Raw genomic sequence first — 20,803 nt, forward strand, 5'->3', positions numbered from 1 at the left:
ACCCAAGGTCACGTGCTTCCCAGACCGTGTGTATGTGTGTGTGCAGTGTTGCACAGATTTGATGTTAATTTGCTGTTGCTTAGTTGCAGGTTAGGCCTGCGCTGAAGGTAATTAGCATGCATGTTTTGTGAATGAACTGCAAGTGGGAATGTCAAGGTCAAGCGAGCAGGCGTAACAACAGTAGGCAATCATCATTTAGGTCATTTTGATTGAGCGAAAACGCCGTTGTAAACAGACTGCGAACGAAATAGAACATGATTACAAAATGGAAGGTTTAGACCTTTTAGTGTTTGGCAGTGATTTGACGGAGGAAAGGATGGTTGAAGTTTATTTTAGATGTCTTTTAATAGAAAAAGCGAAACTCCACAGTACACAATTCCTGCCGTGAAATGAATAACAAATTGATTTACTGCATGATTAAGGAAAATGGTACCAAAATAAACCATTCACAGGTTTTTTTATGCGTCGATGACAACCGCTTAAGCTTACTAAAGAGCCCTCATATCCCAATTCACTCCCCCAATAAATTATCATTAAATCATCGCCGTCCGTTTCATCCGCTTTTTTGCTTTTGCGTTGTTGTTTTTTTTTTCATTTATATATTGCATCGAAAAAATGACTCCGCATTATTGTAAAAAAATAAATAAAAAAAACTTCAAAGCAAGAAGGTTAATAGTAATTTGTGTGCAAATTGATGTAACAACCACATGCAAGCGCAGTTTGTCCGGGCTGGTTTGCTGCTGATTATGTCGACCAGCGCCACTGTCACCATTTGACATTGGCCGTTGGTAGTGTCGAATGTTGAGTTAAGCAGGGTTGTAAATCTCGTAACTGTGCTTGGAAAATTGGACAGAGTGCCTACCTGGTGGTCCGATCGGTACGCGTGTGGAGTCAAACGTGAGTAGAACCGATTCTAGGCACGATCACGGGAATGGCACTATTGTTTTTTGCACATTTTTACAGCACAACCATCCAAGATGTATCCCGTCGCGTGGTAGATAAACGTGTTGTATCGAAACAATCATGAGCTAAATTTATTATTATCCAAGGGACATACTTTCGTGACAGTGCGAAAACAAGATATTTATCAATTTGTGTTTAAAACGGTGCATAAACAAACCAATCGGCTTGGCAAGAAAAAAATAACAAATCGTGAATGAATTCAACCGCTTCTGCAGGTTCTACTTTGTTGTACATCTCCAATAATAAGGTGCTAATGGTGCTAAAGTGGAACTTAATTTAGAGCTCACACGAGCGCATCATAAGGGTATGACGTTTCACACTTGCATGGCTGTGAATGTGTTCAATGTTGTCTTCCAATTTGATTAACACTCAATTTGATACATATGTAAGCAAGAATTTCCATGACGATGGCCGATTTTAACATGCAGCAATACTCAAAAATGAATTTAATCAACAAACTATTTTTGGACGGTTTCTCGCTTTATCAGACACAGGTTTTGGAGTCTCTGACATTATATATTACATTTTCATGTCTAGTTTTTGTTATGATCTTGATAAACAGAGGCAACAATTTAGTAGAAATGGCTACAAATAGCTTAACTATTAAAATGGAAAGAAAATAACATGCTAAAGTTAATTTTTTTAACATAATAGTTAAATGTGAACATCATTTACATTTTGAAAAGAAAACACAGAGCAATTTGATTCGAATATAAATTCAAATAGTAAAACAGAAAAGCAAAAAATGAATTGATCAAAACGATATACCAATTCTTTACACAATACCAAAAACAAATATTTAAATAAAATATGAAAAAGTATCTTTAACACAAGTACACAGGTACACGATATAAGGTATTGTGCAACAATTTAATTTAGTCAGAAATGGAATATTGAATTCGTTACCTGATGTATGTATTTGTACTGTTTAGTACAAATATGTCAATTTGAGTACTGTTAAAAAAAGTACATAAATAATGTGCCCTGTTAAAAAAATATATGTATATACAATATTCAGAAATCAAAATCATTCAGAATTGAAAATTCTCAGAAAAACATGTAATGTTTCATTAAAACATGCCGAAGAAGTGTTTTGCGTACCAGATGCTATTATCTCTATAATTTAATCAATTTTCATATCTTAACGATTTCATTTAATAAAAATGGACGAATTGACAATTGTCAATTTATCATGGCTTTAATAACGAAACGTTAGTTATACTTCCAATAATAGTATCCCATGAGTCAGTGGATAAAATTAGAAACCTCTATCAGTCCAACTCTAATCGTGATGGCCAAGCAAGTAAAGCTACTTCGTTCAGGAGTGTCGAAGTACGACACCTTGTAGCATTTCAAAGGGACTCCGTGCTGCAGTTTATGAATGTCGTATAAGTTTGTTCCGGTATCTACAATATTTTGGCACTATTAGACAACAATCAGAGCATCGAAAAAACGCACAGTTCTAAACGGTTGACGTTCCTGAGCGACAAGAAGCTCCAAAGAATGCTTAAAATGAAGACCGAAGTAAATGTCGCTACTTCGCTGCGTTCGCTTGGCCGGAAGGTCAATGCAACCTGCCAAACAGTTAAATAGTACTTGGAAAACATGAACATATCAGGAGCCAGAACATATCACGTCCACTGGATTCGCAGCGGCAAGCAATGGCGCCAAAACTCAATGCGTCCATTTTAGATGAATTCCGGCTGAATTTCGTTATGACACCCTAGTGCGCGAACCGGTCCAACATCGCCCAGCTGCGTCTCATCGAAATTTTCTTTTTCAATAAGATGCAAAAGCCATACTCAAAGGATTTTGTTGCAAAAACTGAGGAGGAATTGATACAAATCGAGGAATATCTTAAAAACATGCATGTAACTAAGCCTTAACCATCTGACGGTACCTCGCAAGGCCATCGATAGATTTTTGCAAAAAAGCTTAAACCTTTCAAAGTATGCTTATGGAAAGAAATTATCCCTCTTTGTTTTTTTACTACAACCAGCCGACAATAAATCCATTTTTAAAGCAATCGTTATTAGCAGTATAATAAGGTGAAAGAAACAAAAACTAGAACTTAAAGCATATATTAAATCATTATATGATTTAATACACATTTCTATCTTTGGTAGCTAAACACACATGTTCCTACTATATTTTAGTAGTTTAAATCACTCTTTGAATATTATTAAAAAATATTGTCACAATTTTAAAACTTTTTTTAAAGCCACCACGTGCGTCCGTCTTTTCATTTTCCAACGGCCAAACAGCACGCAACGTGCAACCCAAGGCATCTGCGTTGGAGCTTGCGCAGAAGCTTTTACGAAAGCTCCAGCGTAATGCGTCCCGAGTACAATGCGATACCGATATGCTCGCGCACAAATGAGTTAGATTTTCCGCACAAAATTTTCCAATTTCAAACCAAATAGTGAACAATTTTTATCGTTTCACACAAAAAATGTTGCAATAGTTAAAAAAGGAAAAATGAAATATTACCTCAATCATCCGATTATGCGAGTATGCAAAAAGGCCCACACTATACATCGTACAACGGATAAGCGTCACAACAGAACCCTTCCAAGCGGCAGCCACCCAGCAGCAGCCGTCGCGTGGCCGCGTTTAAAAACGTTTCGCGCGCCAAAGCGGACTTTCAGTTTCTATCCAGCAGCCGTCGCGTTCGGTTTGCGCAAACCTATCCTCTCTCTCTACTCCCGCGAAGGCTCCGCGTGACGCTTGGCCACCAGCTAAAAAAACAAAACTTCCCTCGTGTCTCCATTCGACCGTGTAATGGTAGTCCAAAAATTCGTTCACTCGTCACCGGTTCAATTACCTCCCTTTAGCCCGAACACCAGACGAGAACACCGTCAATCGTCCATCCAATCTAAGCTGAAGCTGTTTCGGAATTGGAATTCGATGCCGTTCAAAGTGTGCATGAAGCTTTAGCAAAGGTGTGTTGAGACAGTGTTTTTGGAGAACTTCTTTTTTGTGAGCTTAATTTACAAAGAGGATTGATTAGTTTTTGTTTCTCGTGTTGAACGCGTGTGCCTATTAGGAGTGATTTCGTGCGCTTTTTTATTCCCTTATGCAATTAAGGCACAAGCAGGCGATTGATTTTCGTGCCGTATAGTATTGTGAATTTTTGAACCGCTTCTATCCTAGACTAATTCCATCCGAGTCAATCGTTAGTCAATGTCATTTCGGTGCCCTAAAGTTGACCGTATGCGGGTCAATCTTTCAACGATAATTGTACAGTAAAAGCATTAAGTGACGGTTAATGTTTTATTTCGTGTTGTCGTGTTTTTGTTGTGTCTGCATTTCGTTACGTACATCCTTCATCTCTGGCAGCAGCCTTCGAAACGCGTGTGTGTGCTTTAAGTGGAGACGACAGCCCGCCGAGGAATAACAATATCAAGACGCGGGGATTTGCGCTATTTGCAAACCTTTTGCCGGACAAAACCTTTTGCGAAATCTACACAAATTGCTGGTCATCGTTTGCCTTTTTTTTTTCTTCTTACTCATCATCATCTGCTGACAGTGAGAGAAATAGAGAGAGAGAAAAAGAACTCTCATTTGTGTTGTAAATCTGAGCATATCCATGCAACTACGATAAGGTAAGTGTCTTTCTGGAGATAGAAAAAGCCTCTTGTTTTTGGGACGTTTTTTCATACGTAAGCATTTCCATTTGCGTAAATTCTATTTCACGCAAAACAACAACAAACGAATAAATATTCATTTTTAAATCCACTCCTTACTCAATCCTTGTTTGTCACCTATTTTTCCTCACTTTCATATGGGTTTTGTTTGTACACAACGAGCCCGGCGGGTCCGCTCAAAACCGTACAATGATCGGTCATTAATGCAAGGTCTTTAATGGTCTTTTTTTCTGTGTGGCTGTATGGTTTTTGATTGACCGCCAACACTTTTCGTTGGGGGAGAAATCGAGTTCAATGTTACGACGACGATGACGCTGCATTCGATACCGAAGTAGCAGTAGCAGTACTGCTGCTTATTCCGCTCCGATTTTCAAGTTCATAACGGGGTCCCTCCTCCCCTCTTCTTGTGCCGCCCTCGTAAGCTCTTTTAGCTGATTAATTTTTGTTGTTGATTAATGCTGAAGGGTCTGCCGGTGGTTAAATGCCGGTAGTTGGCGTTCAAATTTAAAAGTTGTTTTTGATTCAATATGGCACTTTTACGATCTTTGATTATTTTTCGATTGTTTGAGAGCCCTTTACCGCATTTTTAATTTTGTTATTTTGCAATCATTGCAGTTTATTTTGGTAAAGCTTTGGGTGTTTTTTTATGTTACTTTTACTTTTCAAATGTTTTTTAATTAATTAATGACTTTTAAAAGATTTATTAAATTTCATCACAAAAAAAAGCAAAACACAAGCTATAAATTGTGCAAATAATTAGAAACATGTGTCATATTTCATTAACTAGCACTTAACTAGTTAACTAGCACTAACGATTGGTTCTTAATGACGATTTATATTTAAAAAAAAATCCGTATAAAGCTATCTTCTGCAAAAAAATGGAAAAACTATAAGAAAAAAAAACACAAATCAAATAGCAACACACAATAATTATATCGAATGAAGAGGAAACAGATCCAAAGCTAATTATTTTTTAAAAAACAACATGTAAAAATAAGCTTTAAAGCTTAGTAGTTTGTAAGAAAAATAAAAACACGAAAAATAAAAACATAAAATAGATTAAAAAAAGCATTAAAGTACTCGGAAAGTTTAACAAGTGATTAATTTAAAAAAACAAACACAAAACAAAAAATTAAGACAACAATGCAATTATCAAAACGGATGTATCTCTTATAATTTGAAACTAAATGTATCCCATGGCATGGTATGAAAAGGTAACATTTGAGTTTTTTTATATTTGAATGTCTATCAAAACATGCAAAAAATGTTTCGTTGCCATGATTTGATGTAGAACAGTATCACCAATTATCCTTTCGGCTTGTTCTGTGTATGTCTTTAATGACGGTCTTTTTGATACCCGATCCTGTCACCTGTCCCGAAAAAAGCAAACCGAAAGATCAATGCCCGTCTTGCAACCGGCCCGGGTACGAGCGTCAACTTTCAACTCAATCATCGCCGATCAGATCGCTTTGTCTCGGGTGAACCTGTTTCCTGCTGCCCCTTTTGCGGGCACGCAAACGGGCTCGAGCAGTTTAGAATCGCAATTGCCACCGAACGGCCATACTAACCATACAGGAAGTGGTAGTACACGCGTACACACACTGGCACGCCACCACCCTGGGGTTGGCGAGCAACACCGCCCGCAGCCTGAACGAACTAAGAATAATATTCAGAACGGGCAAACGACGGGCAAACACGATTGGAAGTCGCAGAACAAAAGTCGCTCACGTTCTTGGCGTTCTCAGTCCCGGCAACAACAAGCAATCATGAGGCGGCCCAAGGCATGCACCCGTTTTCCTTGAATCATTAAATTGAGGAGTGAAACAAAATGTAGAATAAAAAAAAAAGAGCAGCAGCGTGCCACCATGTCGATTTCTCGTTCATGATCACCGCTTAGCAATTCCGCAAACACTAACCCAGCTAACCCGCGTCTGTTCGTGTGCCTTGTTTGAAAGTGCGGGATCGTACAGAGCAAGGCAAAAAAAGCAGAACAAGTAGGGTTGCAATCGAACCTACTGCTCCTAACTACACACATTGATGGCGTTCATCCATCCGGCAACGCAACGTCGTGCGGTGTCTGCGACCTAACGCGTCGATAAGTCCGGAAGTTGAAAGGTTTAAGGACGCAACTAAAGTGCGGAGTTTCAATCATTTTTTCAACGTTTTCTCACTCACAGACGCTTTCCTAAAAGAGGCAGAAATAATCAAATAAATGGCATTTACAGCGGCACCTCCGACCGCACCGCAAATGAACCGTTCGTGCTCGTGCATTGCTATTCCAAGCAAAAGGTTTACGACCGTTGGTGACTGGTAGTGGGTGCTGGACGAATGGTGTAGCGAGTAGATCGCTATCGCCGAGTGTACTCCGGAGACCGTTGGCTCTATTGTCGAAAAAGTGTTCGAGTCATGCTTACTAGACGGACAAAACCACAGCGACTTTTATGAGGATGCTGTGCAAGGTTTTAGGCCGGTGTATCTAACTACAGCCATAACAGTGTCATAATTCACCGATGGGGGTCGACTTCCTGCATGTAAGCGCGAAGATAAAGAAAGTGTTTGGGACGTTGACATTTTGAGCTTTTTTTGGAAGGAAGATAATTTTGCGCAAATGTGTTTTTTTTTTTTCACTTTATAGATACGTTTTAAAACATTAAAGGTTAAAATTGCGAAACAAGCTCTAACACTTTAATCAAAATTCATCTTAATGTGAAGCTTTGCTGATGTTCTATTGCAAGTACCATATCTAATTGCAACGCCTTCATGAATGTACTGTCAAATGGTCTCGTAAGCATGTACGCCGGCTTCAGTCAGCCAAGACGTAATATCAATTCCCATGTAAGAACCTTCCCTTACCGCTCTTAAAGCTAGCAAATAATTGAGGTTGTTCATGGTAGAAGAAGCTCTATTTTTTCGATAAAGTCTAATCAACAGTTCTTTTTAAGAATAAATATAATTAAAGATTGTTTATTGGTTAAAATCATTCTTTTGAGCTTATTTTCGTATCTAATCATCATTTACATACAAAAACAACGAATGTAATTATAAACATGAAATTTGTGATTTTTTTTGCTTAAATTTGATACTAACTCGATGATAGTTCAAGGATCTCAAAGATTGATAAAAAATAATAAAATAATAGTTCTATAAAACAATATTAAATATTTTACAAGTAAGACTTGCTAATAAAAACAAACTAAAAAAAATATAAATTGTCAAACTTTACTAGACGATGAATATCCAACCCAAAACATTGCCACAAAGAAAGCAGACTTTGGAAAAATTTACTACCGTGAAACACAAATCAAAAGCAATCAATAACCATGAGCAACAAACTTTCAACTAAACAAATGAAAGGAGAGTGGTAGCAAGAGAGTTTCGTTTCAAATTTCAACATGGACAAACAAATCGAAGGAAAATCTTAGCCATTTCCCACACCACTTCCTTATCAAGGTGCTTTGGAAACTGTTTTCATCGCGCCCTGATGTCCCAAACTCTCCTATTTTAGGCCCTATCGTCTAACGACACTCTGTTGAAGCGCTCGCTAACACACAAACACCTGATCGGTCGATCAATGTGCTAGGAGTTACGATTTTTTTACATATTGCATTCACCGAGGCGGGAGGCGGGGAGAGATCGATGGCCGAACACAAAGAAGCTACCGTTCGTAATCTCCCACCGGAGATCGTCACGAATTTCCATCGTAAACCTTCAAACGGTACAATCCATCCGCAGCATCTGATCAGTTTAGTAGGTTGTGCTTATGTTTTTCGCACACATTCGATCCACCGCACACACCATGCCATGCCTGGGGCCCTACGATCGGACCTAATTGTAGCCCCCCTCGGCGCGTGGCCTTGCCGTGGTGTCGCGCGCGCGCACTAATGATTACTATCGTTTTGTCGGGCTTTTGGGTCGTTCTCACCCGGCAAGAGGATCTAACAACATCGTAACAGGTAAAAAAAAGAAGCGGTTAAACGAAGCATGTTGTAACATAATCGATTGCAAAGGTATGATGATGATGCGCTCGGGCGATCGAGAGGAGAAAAAAAACGAAGGAGACACATTATGCAAACCACCATAAAACCATCGTTCACACCTTCCGCCCGAAAGTGGGGCTTTTTTAGTAGCGATATGATTGTGATCTTGCATTAGGCAAGCACACAGATCTGGGTCTGACGATCTCTTCGGGCAGAGTTGCCTGCGATACTGATTATCGAGCCTCGTGTGCCTTTTGAGCAAACAAAACATGCCTTCGATGCTAGAGTTATAGCACAGCAGAATTGGATTGTGGAGAGTCGGTTTTGATTCGCATAATTTACATAACAGATGAGAAAATGATTAACGGGGGGAGGGATCGGCATCAGCAGCAAACGTTAATGCCTATATCCGACGGTTAGAGGTGTGTGTTGCTGCCCCACACTCCAAGGGCCGTTTTTGTTGCCTATTAAGCCAAGGTAAATACACGCGTTGTTCTGATTCTGTCTAAGGTTCCACTTACTACCTCCATCTAGCTGGCTGGGAGGGAAAGAAGTGTGACCCTAATGAGAGGGCAATTTTGCGATCTTCACAGTACAATCGGATCGAATGGTTAATTGCCGTCTTTATGAAGTACCTTGCAATAGTCAATAAAAACCAAGCCCCGGAATGGAGTGGCTGTCTTCAAGAAATCACGTTTCGCTCGCCATAAGTGAATAAGACGTCTTTGTCGGAAGATAAGGCATGATGATAGAAGTACCCCATTTCATGATATTGGTCCACTTCAAGAATCTGTTTTTGAGGATGTAAAAATAAAAGCCAAAACACCTTTTTATTAGACAGACCTAACCTGAACAGACGCTGAGCGCTGGAATTCAATGACAATACCACTCGAAAATGCATCGCCCTTGTCTGGGCAAAAACAAACGATAGCCCAATAACAAAACAACCGATTCTTCCTCACGTCTGTAGTGGGAATTGGGGATTTCCCCCTCTTAAGCATCCGAAGAAAATATTTCTTTATGCATATTTCTCCGTCTTCAGCGTGCGTTCCCCCAAAAGCGGAGAAGGCACATTAGGAAAGTAAACAAACAACAAGATCGCGCTCCGTAGCCGCTTTTGTTTACCACCGAGCCGTACAACTCTTGGAGCGCCTCCAGCTAAACGTCAGACAGACCCAACGTTGAGAGACCTGCTGATGCAAAAACAAAACCTAACTCGTGCTGTTCCAATAGTTCCTCGTGCAAGCCAATTGGAATGTAGACTGGAGCATGGGCTTTCGGTGCAGGCTTTGGTGTGCTTCAGCATGAGCGAGTTCCGGTTTGCGCTAAGTGGATCAATGTCTCGCACAGACCGTTTACAAAACCTCTCTTTGCGCACGAAAACACCCTCCTGCACACGGTAACGCACGGTGCGCCCTTCAAGGCATAATGGTGGCAGTCTTTCCGTCGTTTGATACAGATAAGACAGATGTCGTTGTAAAATCATTAACAAAACGGTGTCCCGTTCGGACACGGCAACACTGAGCCACCTTGCTGTGGTTGACTAAACAGTTGGTGCCAACTGGGTGTTAGCACAAAACAAAGACAATCGAGACTCGCTTTATTGCCCCTTTTGCCAGGGCACAACCTAACCGTTGTGGTTGGACACAACTTCAGAACCTCCATTGAGTGTTGAGGGTGGAGTTGGTTTTTATCGTCAATTTTCTGCACGATCATAAAGCGCTCTGGGTTTCGATGTCAACGTGACTCGTGACTGTTTGACGCACGGTGGAAAAGCGCAACCAAACCGCCGTCGGTACTGCAAATTGCAACTTCAACTTACGGAACGAAACATCGGAAGTTGTTTCCGACCGGTACCGTATAAAGCGCGCAATGGGTTTACGTGAGGTGAACACGTACTCAGGGCTACGCGGGGGCATCGCTAGTGCATCACGCTACTAATCTGATCACAGCAACGATAACTCACGTGCGACAACTCTCAAGGCTAGCCCGAATAACGCTCGCAAAGACGAACAAGGCGTTATGCAATTAGTAATTTATTGTTCTGTGTCGCATCTTTGGAGCTAACCGTGTTTAACCAAATCGAGACCTACACATCGAGGAAAAGGAAAAGGCACGACAACGTAGCTAGCAGTTCCACATCGACCTCGTGGGTAAAATCGAACAACCGAGTGTCGATCACTACACCATGCGGTTTTTTCGTTGTCTAGCCAGTTCATCAGGAGGAACTGAAACCAGGCCGGGGTCACTTAGTATTCGCGACCATGCCGACAATTACACAGCGCGACAATAGCATCATCAGCGCGACATTCGCGACATGCTGAGTGTGTTGCACACATCATAAAAACACACACACACACTTCCTTTAACACCTTGCGATCGCATGGCGATCGCATCAGTATTTCTCTCGCTCTCTGCGTGTTTGTAGTGCAATTTAGTAATGCAACTGTACCGACAGCAAAAACCGCCTCACACCCGGCAGGCATCGTACGGGACCGGTGCGGCGTGTGAATCCGGCTCACCACGGGCAACTGGGCACGTACACGCACCCGGCACATACTTTGCATATATGTAAATGACGCCGATCGGGCGATTGTTGCGGTTTTGCTGCGAGTGGACAATTTGATTGATGTACGGCTTAGGCAAACTGATTCAGAGGTTCGAGTGCGTTGGAGCTTTAGCGCTATGGTGGTAGAATTATTAGAGAGAGAGAGGAGTAATTTTTGCGATTGTTCATCGTAATGATAGTTATTGGTGGCAATCCGAACTATTTCACTGGGTCAGTGACAGTTGTAATAAATGTAATTACACCTTGATAAGATTTTTTGAGCTATTTTGTGTTATGTGGATGAATGATTTGCTGCATACGATTCCCTCATATTGGCATATCTGCTTGAAAAGACCATGATAGAAAATTGTGACATTATTAATTTCAAATTTTTACATCCCAATTAAATTCATATGGGTATGTAAGGTGTTATTAAGATGTTATTTAGTTCAACCGTGACCATGATCAGACAACCCGGTAGTCTATTGAATAGACGCGACTGTCCCTACAAGGACGGACGTGTTCAATTCTCATCAAGGGGGAGAGAAACGTCATACTCTTCGCCGTATCGCCGTAGACTCCATTCAGTTTACGTGGTTGGTACAAATTAACATGAGTAAAAATGTTGGCGTAGCTGGGCTTGCATTTCTTCTGTACACCCAAGAAATAAAAATGCATGTGTCGATTATACATGGAATGGGGGGGGGGGGTGTTAATAAATGTGATATATCAATTCGTACGTAGTCAGCCATGAGCCGTTTCCTCGTCCAGACGGAAGTTTCTTCTTCTATCCAAGGACTGAATTGTCAACACGTGCCCTAGAACTGGGTTTATAAAGTGATTTTTGCAATAACTCTTCTTGAGTTTACATCTTATACATATACAAGACCAGTTCGTCAGATAGAAGATGGAGATATAAGAAACTCCACATAAAGTAATAAGTGCTCAATGCTATTTTTTAAGATATATTTTTAATATAAATTTCCTTGAAAGAATAGCATTGTTGAGCCTTGTTGTCAAATTATTAAATTAATTTCAAAAGAGAAATATGTTTCGTATAAAAAAAGTATTGGTAAGCTAAATAAACAATCAATTTAGTAAGCAAAAATTACCAAAATTAATCAAAATTATTTGTATTTTATAGGTATTTTGGTCTCAAGGAGCGATATATTTTGATATATTTTGAGTAACGCTAACATCTTCGAAAACACATACGTTATGCAACACAGAAGCAGTTGTTTTTCACAACACGTCATATGAAAAATGCTTTCTTGACAACTCAAACATGTTAGCAATCTATTCGCTGTTTTGAGAACCCTTAAACAATAGACCTAATTGCAAAGATCTATAGCACAAGTACTTTGCAATGCTATTCCAAATGCTTTAATGAGATGCCAAGGTAGATAAACAACAGAGATCTCAGACTCATTCAACCATTCCAAAATACTTCCTTCGTTGTTATGTATCCCCAAGCTCCCCGGCCCAAGCTATTTTTCCTGATAATGTTGTTTTGGTCACTCTCACAAATGACTGAGTGAGAGCATTGGGTCTCCAATAATTCAAAATTAGGGTCTATCGCAGCCATTAGATCACAACACACTGCCCTATTAACTTCAACGGTTTATTCAAGCTGATTGATCTCCAAAACACTTCCAAAACAACGACCCAAACCATCTCAAAGCACGTACTACACCACCGTGTTAACCCCTTTTATCACCTAACACCATCTCAAGTTACGTCCAGCGTGTACCTCCTCCCACTGTAAAACTGCTCGCATTCCGACCTAGCTTCACCGCTGTACCGGCTGAACCCGAACCTCTGCAACGACCTTGCCATGTTCGCATGTTTGTTACCAACAGTCCACCCTTTGTCCCAAGCATTTTGCCGACGTCAGCGGAAACCCATTTCTCGAAAGAGAGGTATGCGCCACTCAACGGCACACGCCACAGGCCGCCCCACTTCAACAACAGTGGCTGGCGCTGACGCTTTAGTTCACGATGAAGTGTCGCATCTTTTGCGCGGTACTGCTAGGTACGCTCCTAGCACCTTTCGTCCACTCGTGGGACCTACGCACGATTGGGATCGATCGGTTCCGCGTGCGGCACGTTTCACTGTATCACTCGAGGGCGTTCCTAACGATTGAGTCATCGAACGGTGAGTAGTGGATAAAGCGGCGTGTTACACAATCAAAAAGGGTCTAACATACCTGTCGCGTTACAGTGTCGCTGGTGGAAGCGAGCTGGCCCGAAACCGTCGGCTACCAGTGGTCGCGCGTGCTCTCAACCGACGGCGATGAACGAGGATCGTGCCGCGGGTTGACGAACGTGCTGGGCACTGATATCGATCGGTTGGCACGGCTGTGGGTGCTGTGTGGCGCTGGGGAGAACGCCTGCCCCCCGAAGCTGGTCATCCGTAGCTTGCTGAGTCCGGGCACGGGTGAGATCCAGCACCGATTTCCCACAGCTGACGCTGAGCAACAACGGTTCCATGCGATCGTGGTCGACCCGGTACCGGCAAGCGACGGTGACACACGTGCGTTCATCACGCTGTTCGATCAGGACTACGTGCTGCTGTACTCGCTGTTCAAACGCTCCATCGGCAAGCTACAATTTCAGTAAGACTCGTGTGACCGTCCCTTCATCTCCGGAATTGCATTCCATGCTTACCACTCTCACTCCAATCATTTCGTCCAGAAAAAGCGACCAAACCTCACTGCATCCGATCTCACTGTCCGAGGTAACGGTCAACCTGAACCGGCTGTACGTGGCCGACACGGTGAGCGATCGGCTGTTTGCCCTGCCCATCCGGAACCTGCGCCAGCTCGCCTTCCCGGAGGACGGTGTGCGGAAGATTATCATGAAAACGAACGTCACCTATCTCGGGCGGCTGCTCGGGCGGCCCGCCGGGCTGACTCTGGATTTCCGCAACAATTTGCTGTATGTGCTGCAACGTGACGGTGCGATCGTGAAGTGGACGCCGGGCCGCTCGCTGAAGGCCGAGAACCATCGCGTCATTCTCCAGCAGGGCACGAACATTACGCAGATCATTCTTGGAATTGGTGGCAAAGCGTGGGCCGTATCCGGGGAGTACATATCCGAGGCTTCCAGGCGGCACTGTCTGAAGATCGTTGTTTAGGAAGACTGCTGTCGAAAAAAGGGAAAGAAAACTGTGATAAAGCGTAAATAAAGTGTGTTTGTAGATTAAACAGATGTGCCAGAAGAAATTGGAACCTTCCTGGAGCAACCTGATATAGAGCAAAACAAAACATGCTGAAATAATCCGCATTTTATCGCAACATTCCATACACGTGCCCGACCGGGTTCGATGACGCCTTTTTGGTGGTGAGACAAGTTTTTTGTTGTTGTTGTTTTACTGGCGAGGCAAACATCCTTCCACAATGATTCCCTGAACTTGACCATGGCTCGACGAGGGTAAACACGCAACCAACGATGTCCGTGATGTCCGTTACGGTGACATTGAAATTCGCTAACCGTACTCTAAATCCTTACGATTGCCCAGTGCGAAACGGCAATGGAGAGCCGAAGGAGGGGTTGTGAAGGTACACGCCGGGTTCGTTCGTGCAGAAAACTTGTTTTAATGCCTTTTCATTAACCAGCCGAGGCAATGCGTCTGGCACTAGCGGCTCTATCGTATAGAGATGGCGTCTGATCTACCGTAACTGGTAGCAAGCATATCAGTTACTTTTTGCTGAAAGCAGTAACTAATCACAAAACATCAGAGGTGCAAAGTTGAAATTGGTTGACGTATTCTTCAGTTTAATCGTCACATTTTTTTACTGTGACAAATCTCTTTCCTCTTCAAGTTGGCTCAAAAGATCTCAACTGTGGCAAGCTAGGGGTTAGCTACGGGTTATGCTCGGGTACTACCAAAATGCCAACCTTCACAACGACCACCATGCTATCCTATTCACCGGGAACTGATGTCTTTTCCTGGACAGTATCTTCAATCGTTGTTCTGTTGAATCTTTCAGTTGCTAAACACGATCTGTCAACCGGTTCTTTGGTCATAGCTGAAAAGTTGAAGCTTGTTTGCAGGGTTATCAGTTGTTTGGTCACCATTTTCATCCAATTATACGTCGTTTCCTCCAAGTTGGCATATAACTTCTTAATCGGGTGAAACGGTTGCATATTGGCAGGGTTAGTATGGTTGGACACTAATCCTCTTAAAATGCTTGTCTCCCACAAAGTTCATCGTGTTCCTCGTTAATCTCTTCGACAAGAATCTTCTATAAATCATTCTGAGCTACTGGGCTTGGTTCTCCGATCTGCTCAATGAACCTTTAGTTTCTTAATAAAATATAGAATCTTATAGATGTTTCTGGTATTAAATTTGCCACAAAATAGCCATGCCGATCGCTTCTTTGGTGTGGATGAAGCAGGATCAGGAAGCATTACTCTTAACCATTTCTTGTAACTAGTTCCTGGAATTCTAAATATGTAATTTCTTTAAAGCATTTGCCTCATTTTCAATCCGACAACCGACAACTACTGGTGATTACGTACTGTAACCAGTTACTCATGACAAAGTAACCGAATACCTTTGGTTATTTTTCATCTCCAAAACTTCCCATCTCTACCATGTTGACCCCGTTGTTCAACAAATTTCGAATGGTTGCCGCTTTACGAGTGCCGCTATTAAGATGCTGCATGATAGTGTGTTTTTTTCTTCTGGCAAGCACTTGCGGTTTGCGAATTCCATGAAAGCCATCAATGGATCTGTTTTGGCAGAGATTAAACGATCTGCAATAAATTATGCATTAACTTTTTTGTTTTTGAGTCTGCCGAAAAGACCTCGAAATAAACTTTACTATCTGCTCTTTTCCAGATAAACAACTTCTTCTCGCGCACTTGCCAACTCCTCCACCACACCCTACGACCATGGAAGGACGGGATAATAATGGGTTCATCGGGGACAACAGCCCATCGATAGCGGGCCAGTACCGTTGGACTACACCGGCAGCACCGAATGGAGTTCACGTCCCCCACGGAGGACTGACCCTTACTGATGTTGAGCTGGCTGTAGGAGGTAAAACTGTCCCCAGACCAACTCCAGCTACAGGGGAAGATGCGGGACGAGTCCCTACCACCATAATACCCGAGCCCAATGCCGATCGGGACCAGTGGGGCAAGGGCGTCGAGTTCCTGATGTCCTGCATTGCCATGTCGGTCGGGTTGGGCAACGTGTGGCGGTTTCCGTTCGTAGCGCTCGAGAACGGAGGCGGCGCATTCGTGATACCGTACATCATAGTGCTGCTGCTTGTCGGCAAACCCGTCTACTACATGGAGATGATTATCGGACAGTTCTCGAGCCGGGGCAGCGTCAAGGTGTACGATATGGCACCGATCATGCGAGGTAAGTGGAGGCGTCCTTTGGACTTCAGCAATTGGAGAGCTCTTGTAAAATCCTCAACCCAAAATCCAACCACCAAATGTCCCTCCCAGGCGTCGGTTACGGTCAGGTACTGTCGACGACGATCGTCACAACGTACTACGCCTCACTGATGGCGACCACGTTGCGGTATCTGTTCGATTCATTCCAAAGCATCCTGCCGTGGGCTGTTTGTGAGGACAGCTGGGCCGGCAGCTGCATTCCGTCCGGGTCGCGCAACGTCACAATGGCGAGCGAACTGGCGAACGGAACCGCATTGTCGAACAGGACCTCCTCCGCTGAGCTGTACTTTACGTAAGTCGAAGGTGTCTCTCTCTCTCTCTGCCTCTGTCTCTTTCTTGGTCAATAGACATTTGAAAATGGAAGTAGAAACGACTCTACAACTCTAGTAGAACTCTTCGAAACGGGGATAACAGATTGGTGATTGGAAAGGAATAGAGGGGTCTCTTAGTACAACATTACGTTACTAAACGCTCTCCACTAACACCCGGTTCGGCGTGTATCTCCGCTCTCAGAAATTACCGTAGCACACTTACTGCAACCGCATTCTTCCCTCTTTCTCTCTGACGCGCCAAGGTGTCGGTTACGGGCAGCTGTTCTCGGTGACCGCTCTAATCACGTACTACTCCTCCCTAATGGCACTAATTGCACGGTACATGATCGACTCGTTCATGAACCCGCTCCCGTGGGCCCACTGTCGCTCGGAATGGCAACCGAACTGCATCGATTCCGTGGCCGGCAGTGCAAGCCCTAATGACAGCTCATCCAATCGCACACTGACCAGTAGTTCGGAGCTTTACTTTACGTAAGTTTTAGCGGGTTCGGTGTTACGGTGGTCGGTTTCGTGGTGTTGGATTGTTGCGTCCCGTTTTGTCTAATGTAGCGTCGTACAGGGGTTTGTGTCTGTTGCTGGAGTTGTCACTACTTTAAAGGCACTCATCCTGTTCTGTTTACTTCCAGCAAGGTAGTCCTGAAGGAGCTGGATGGCATTGACGATGGAATCGGACTTCCAGATTTGAGACTAACGCTATTCCTGGTCCTATCTTGGTCGCTCGTGTTCCTCACCCTCATTAAAGGTAACAAAAACTATTCTTTCATCAATTTTCCAATACTTTTTTCCTATAAATTCGTTTCACCTCTTTTGCAGGTGTTAAAAGCTCCGGCAAAGCGTCCTACTTCCTAGCGCTCTTCCCGTACGTCGTCATGACTGTGCTGCTTGTCCGCGCTTGCACACTGCCGGGTGCAGTGGACGGTATCGTGTACTTCCTCAAGCCGCAGTGGGACAAAATCTACGACCCAAAGGTGTGGTACGCCGCCGTCACGCAGTGCTTCTTCTCGCTGTCGATCTGCTTCGGCAACATCATCATGTACTCGTCGTACAACAAGTTCCGGCACAATGTGTACCGCGATGCGACGATCGTGACGTCGATCGATACGTTCACGTCGCTGCTGGCCGGGTGTACAATCTTCGGCATACTGGGACATTTGGCACACGTGACGGGGAAGACGGACGTGGGAAATGTGGTGAAATCCGATGCGGGACTTGCATTTATTTCGTACCCGGAAGCGATCGCAAAGTTCGAGGTGCTGCCGCAAGCATTTTCGGTGCTGTTCTTCCTGATGCTGTTTGTGCTCGGCATCGGCAGCAATGTGGCGATGACGTCGTGCGTGATGACGGTGATAAAGGATCAGTTCCCGCGGGTGCGCAACTGGCAGGCGGCCACGATTATTGCCATCTGTGGCGTGCTGCTCGGTAGCATCTACGTGACGCCGGTAGGTTGTTTCTTCAGCTTCTATAATTAAATATATAATTATTAAAAATCCTTTTCTTCTCGTTCATTTCAGGGCGGTCAGTATGTGTTGAAGCTGGTGGATTATTACGGCGCCTCATCGATCGCGCTCGTGCTTGCCATTGCTGAACTGATCGCGATCGGGTGGGTTTACGGCGTGGATCGACTGTGCAAGGACACGGAGTTTATGCTTGGCCATCGGCCCAACCTGTACTGGCGTCTGTGCTGGCGCTGGATCACGCCTCTGCTGATGTTTGTCATTCTCATCTACAACCTTGTCACGCTCGAGCCGCTCATGTACAAGCAGTACGTTTATCCTACAGTCGCTTACGGTGAGTATGAGCCATTAAGAGCTAAAAATGTTAAATTAATGATTAAAAGAATAAATCTAACTGCTGCTGCTTTCATCCCCGCAGGCATTGGTTGGTGCATTTTTGCCTTTGGGCTGCTGCAGCTCCCGATTTGGGCGGCCTACGCCGTCTACAAGCAGAGCGGCAAATCGCTCAACGAGGTACGGCACCCGAAACTAGCTCGCCATAAATTCGGATGTTAACTATTTGTTTAATTCTTCACAGAAAATTAAAAACGCCTTCAAACCGACCGCTGCCTGGGGTCCGATTGATCCCGCCACGCACTACGAGTACAAAAAGTTCATCGATGAGGACTGACTTTAGAGGGAAACCTTAACCGGGACGGCTCACAGCGGTTTTAATTCTTTACACAGTATTGCTAAATATGTTTTTTCCTCTACTTTTTAACTTAAAATCGTTCTCAACGGTGAAATCGCGCAACGGTGTTACTGCTATGTGATACGTATTCATTAGTATTGGTTGTAATTTATTGTACACACGCACATACACACACGAAAAAGGAGTTAGAATAAAGTTAAAGTAAAATAATAAAAAACCATTCCGCCACGAACGTGATGATTAAATGCCATGGTGTGTAAGTAAGTGTTTGGAATTTTGTGATCCGAGCTGCGCACTTTTGCTCTTAAGGCACCGTAAAAGTGGGAGGCTGGTGAGTTCGCAATTATGATCGTGGGAAAGGGTCACCCTCTATGAGGGAGGCCGCTTCATCGCACGCCACAAAGATGAGCTCACCCTCGGATGGATCGACCAGTGTGGCCGGCAGCGAGCTGTCCCTGTCCGCTACGATACGCTGCAGAGATTAATTTCATTAAAAATGGAAATAAGCCCAAAATCCCCACATACACACAGACACACAGCCCACGTTCTTACCTTCAACATTTCCGCCTTGCCACGGCCCTGCGCCCCGAACAGGCACACCTTGGCATTGTTAATCAGGGGCAGCGTCATCGTCACACGCTTCGGTGGCGGTTTCGGTGAGTTTTCGATCGGTGCAATCAGCTTTTTCTTCTCCCCGAGCAACGGATGCCCCGGGAACAGGGAGGCCGTGTGTCCGTCCGGGCCAATGCCCAAAATCAACAGATCAAACGATGGCACCTCTTCCGGCTTTTCCAGCCCGAATGCTTTGCGGATCATTCGCTCGTAATCAGCGGCGGCTTCGTTCACATCGAGCGATGCGTTTACCGGGAAGAACACACTCTCCGGTATGTTATCACAGTTGGCGAGCAGATCGCGCTTGAAGATGCCCCACGTCGACTCCTTATCGGTGACCGGGACGACACGCTCGTCGCAGAAGAAGATCTGCCATTTGCTGAAATCGGACCGCAGATCGGACATGCCCTCGCAGAGAATGTCCGCCAGCGAACCACCTGGAAAGGGGTAGGGAGAGTAAGAGTGAGCGATTTTAAAATGCATTTGCTCAAGCATATCGTCACGCACGGGTGCACGTAAATGACTTTGAATTCACTTTGAAATTAGAATGTGTGTTTTTTGTGCTTGACTCACCCGACACACCAACACGAAAGTGGTCCTGCTTGGCGAGCGTTTCATTGGCGAACTTTTCCAGCAGACCCAGCACCTCATCGCAAATGGCGTCGCCCGTGCGGTAAAAGGATCTTTTTGGAGACATTTTGGCGAGGGTAATTATGCTTGCAACGAGGTTTAAAATATGCACAATTTGCTAACGAATTCCGTTCGCGTTCTGCTCGATACCGACGGCACGGGAATAAACATGACGCAAACACGGTGTTGACGTTTTGGAAGCTAAATGTCATTCCAAAGGATTGTTTACATCACGCTTCCAGTACCCAATGAACAAATATCCAAAACCCATTTGATTATTATTTGATTACAATTTGATTCTTTTTACGTAAATTTACATTAAAAGGTACTACAATTGCAATTAAACCAATAAGTTGTCTTCATAATCCATTAAATTAAATTCAAACCAATAAGAAATGCTGTGACCTGCAGCTTATAACTATGAAGGGAACCATTAAGCAGCGTTAAGGTGCTTTAAGGCTTCCATCTACAGTCTTTCCCCGAGATACACGAATATTGCGTTCCATGGACATTCGCGTAAGTCGAACGTAACGTTTTT

At 43.7% G+C, this 20,803-nt stretch overlaps 3 protein-coding genes across 6 annotated transcripts; 2 read left to right on the forward strand and 1 right to left on the reverse strand.

Moving 5' to 3' along the window:
- Positions 1-821: 821 nt before the first annotated feature.
- On the forward strand, positions 822-19,255 carry LOC1271094 (sodium-dependent nutrient amino acid transporter 1). 4 transcript variants are annotated; one of them, XM_061660094.1, is made up of 8 exons: positions 822-897; positions 15,981-16,508; positions 16,598-16,838; positions 17,505-17,620; positions 17,692-18,317; positions 18,390-18,666; positions 18,751-18,845; positions 18,910-19,255. In XM_061660094.1, exons 2-8 carry the CDS (start codon positions 16,034-16,036, stop codon positions 19,000-19,002), a joined length of 1,923 nt encoding a protein of 640 aa, XP_061516078.1. In that variant the 5' UTR covers positions 822-897; positions 15,981-16,033; the 3' UTR covers positions 19,003-19,255. The 4 variants fall into 4 exon arrangements, with proteins under 4 accessions (XP_061516078.1, XP_061516076.1, XP_061516079.1 ...); XM_061660092.1 differs by lacking the exon at positions 822-897 and adding an exon at positions 3,593-4,568; XM_061660095.1 differs by lacking the exons at positions 822-897; positions 16,598-16,838 and adding exons at positions 3,593-4,568; positions 17,121-17,349.
- Positions 12,454-14,364, forward strand: LOC133393761 (uncharacterized). The gene is made up of 3 exons (XM_061660102.1): positions 12,454-13,289; positions 13,356-13,749; positions 13,829-14,364. The coding sequence occupies exons 1-3, from the start codon at positions 13,133-13,135 to the stop codon at positions 14,268-14,270; spliced, it is 993 nt and encodes a 330-aa protein (XP_061516086.1). The 5' UTR covers positions 12,454-13,132; the 3' UTR covers positions 14,271-14,364.
- On the reverse strand, positions 19,145-20,480 carry LOC1271093 (6-phosphogluconolactonase). The gene is made up of 3 exons (XM_309839.6): positions 20,209-20,480; positions 19,576-20,072; positions 19,145-19,495 (listed from the first exon to the last, which is right to left on the reverse strand). Exons 1-3 carry the CDS (start codon positions 20,330-20,332, stop codon positions 19,367-19,369), a joined length of 750 nt encoding a protein of 249 aa, XP_309839.5. The 5' UTR covers positions 20,333-20,480; the 3' UTR covers positions 19,145-19,366.
- Positions 20,481-20,803: the final 323 nt, after the last annotated feature.

Source organism: Anopheles gambiae, chromosome 3 (assembly GCF_943734735.2).
Source record: "Anopheles gambiae chromosome 3, idAnoGambNW_F1_1, whole genome shotgun sequence".
In the NCBI taxonomy this organism is placed as follows: Eukaryota; Metazoa; Arthropoda; class Insecta; order Diptera; family Culicidae; genus Anopheles; species Anopheles gambiae.

Excerpts from the sequence above, each read along its gene's own strand:
- LOC133393761 (XM_061660102.1), top strand. The coding sequence starts at position 13,133 with ATGAAGTGTCGCATCTTTTGCGCGGTACTGCTAGGTACGCTCCTAGCA. Across the intron at positions 13,290-13,355 it reads AACGATTGAGTCATCGAACG|TGTCGCTGGTGGAAGCGAGC; the intron begins GTGAGTAGTGGA and ends GTCGCGTTACAG. Across the intron at positions 13,750-13,828 it reads ATCGGCAAGCTACAATTTCA|AAAAAGCGACCAAACCTCAC; the intron begins GTAAGACTCGTG and ends CATTTCGTCCAG.
- LOC1271094 (XM_061660094.1), top strand. The coding sequence starts at position 16,034 with ATGGAAGGACGGGATAATAATGGGTTCATCGGGGACAACAGCCCATCG. Across the intron at positions 16,839-17,504 it reads TCCGCTGAGCTGTACTTTAC|CAAGGTAGTCCTGAAGGAGC; the intron begins GTAAGTCGAAGG and ends GTTTACTTCCAG. Across the intron at positions 18,318-18,389 it reads GTAGCATCTACGTGACGCCG|GGCGGTCAGTATGTGTTGAA; the intron begins GTAGGTTGTTTC and ends CGTTCATTTCAG.
- LOC1271093 (XM_309839.6), bottom strand. The coding sequence starts at position 20,332 with ATGTCTCCAAAAAGATCCTTTTACCGCACGGGCGACGCCATTTGCGAT. Across the intron at positions 20,073-20,208 it reads CTTTCGTGTTGGTGTGTCGG|GTGGTTCGCTGGCGGACATT; the intron begins GTGAGTCAAGCA and ends ACCCCTTTCCAG. Across the intron at positions 19,496-19,575 it reads GCAAGGCGGAAATGTTGAAG|CGTATCGTAGCGGACAGGGA; the intron begins GTAAGAACGTGG and ends TAATCTCTGCAG.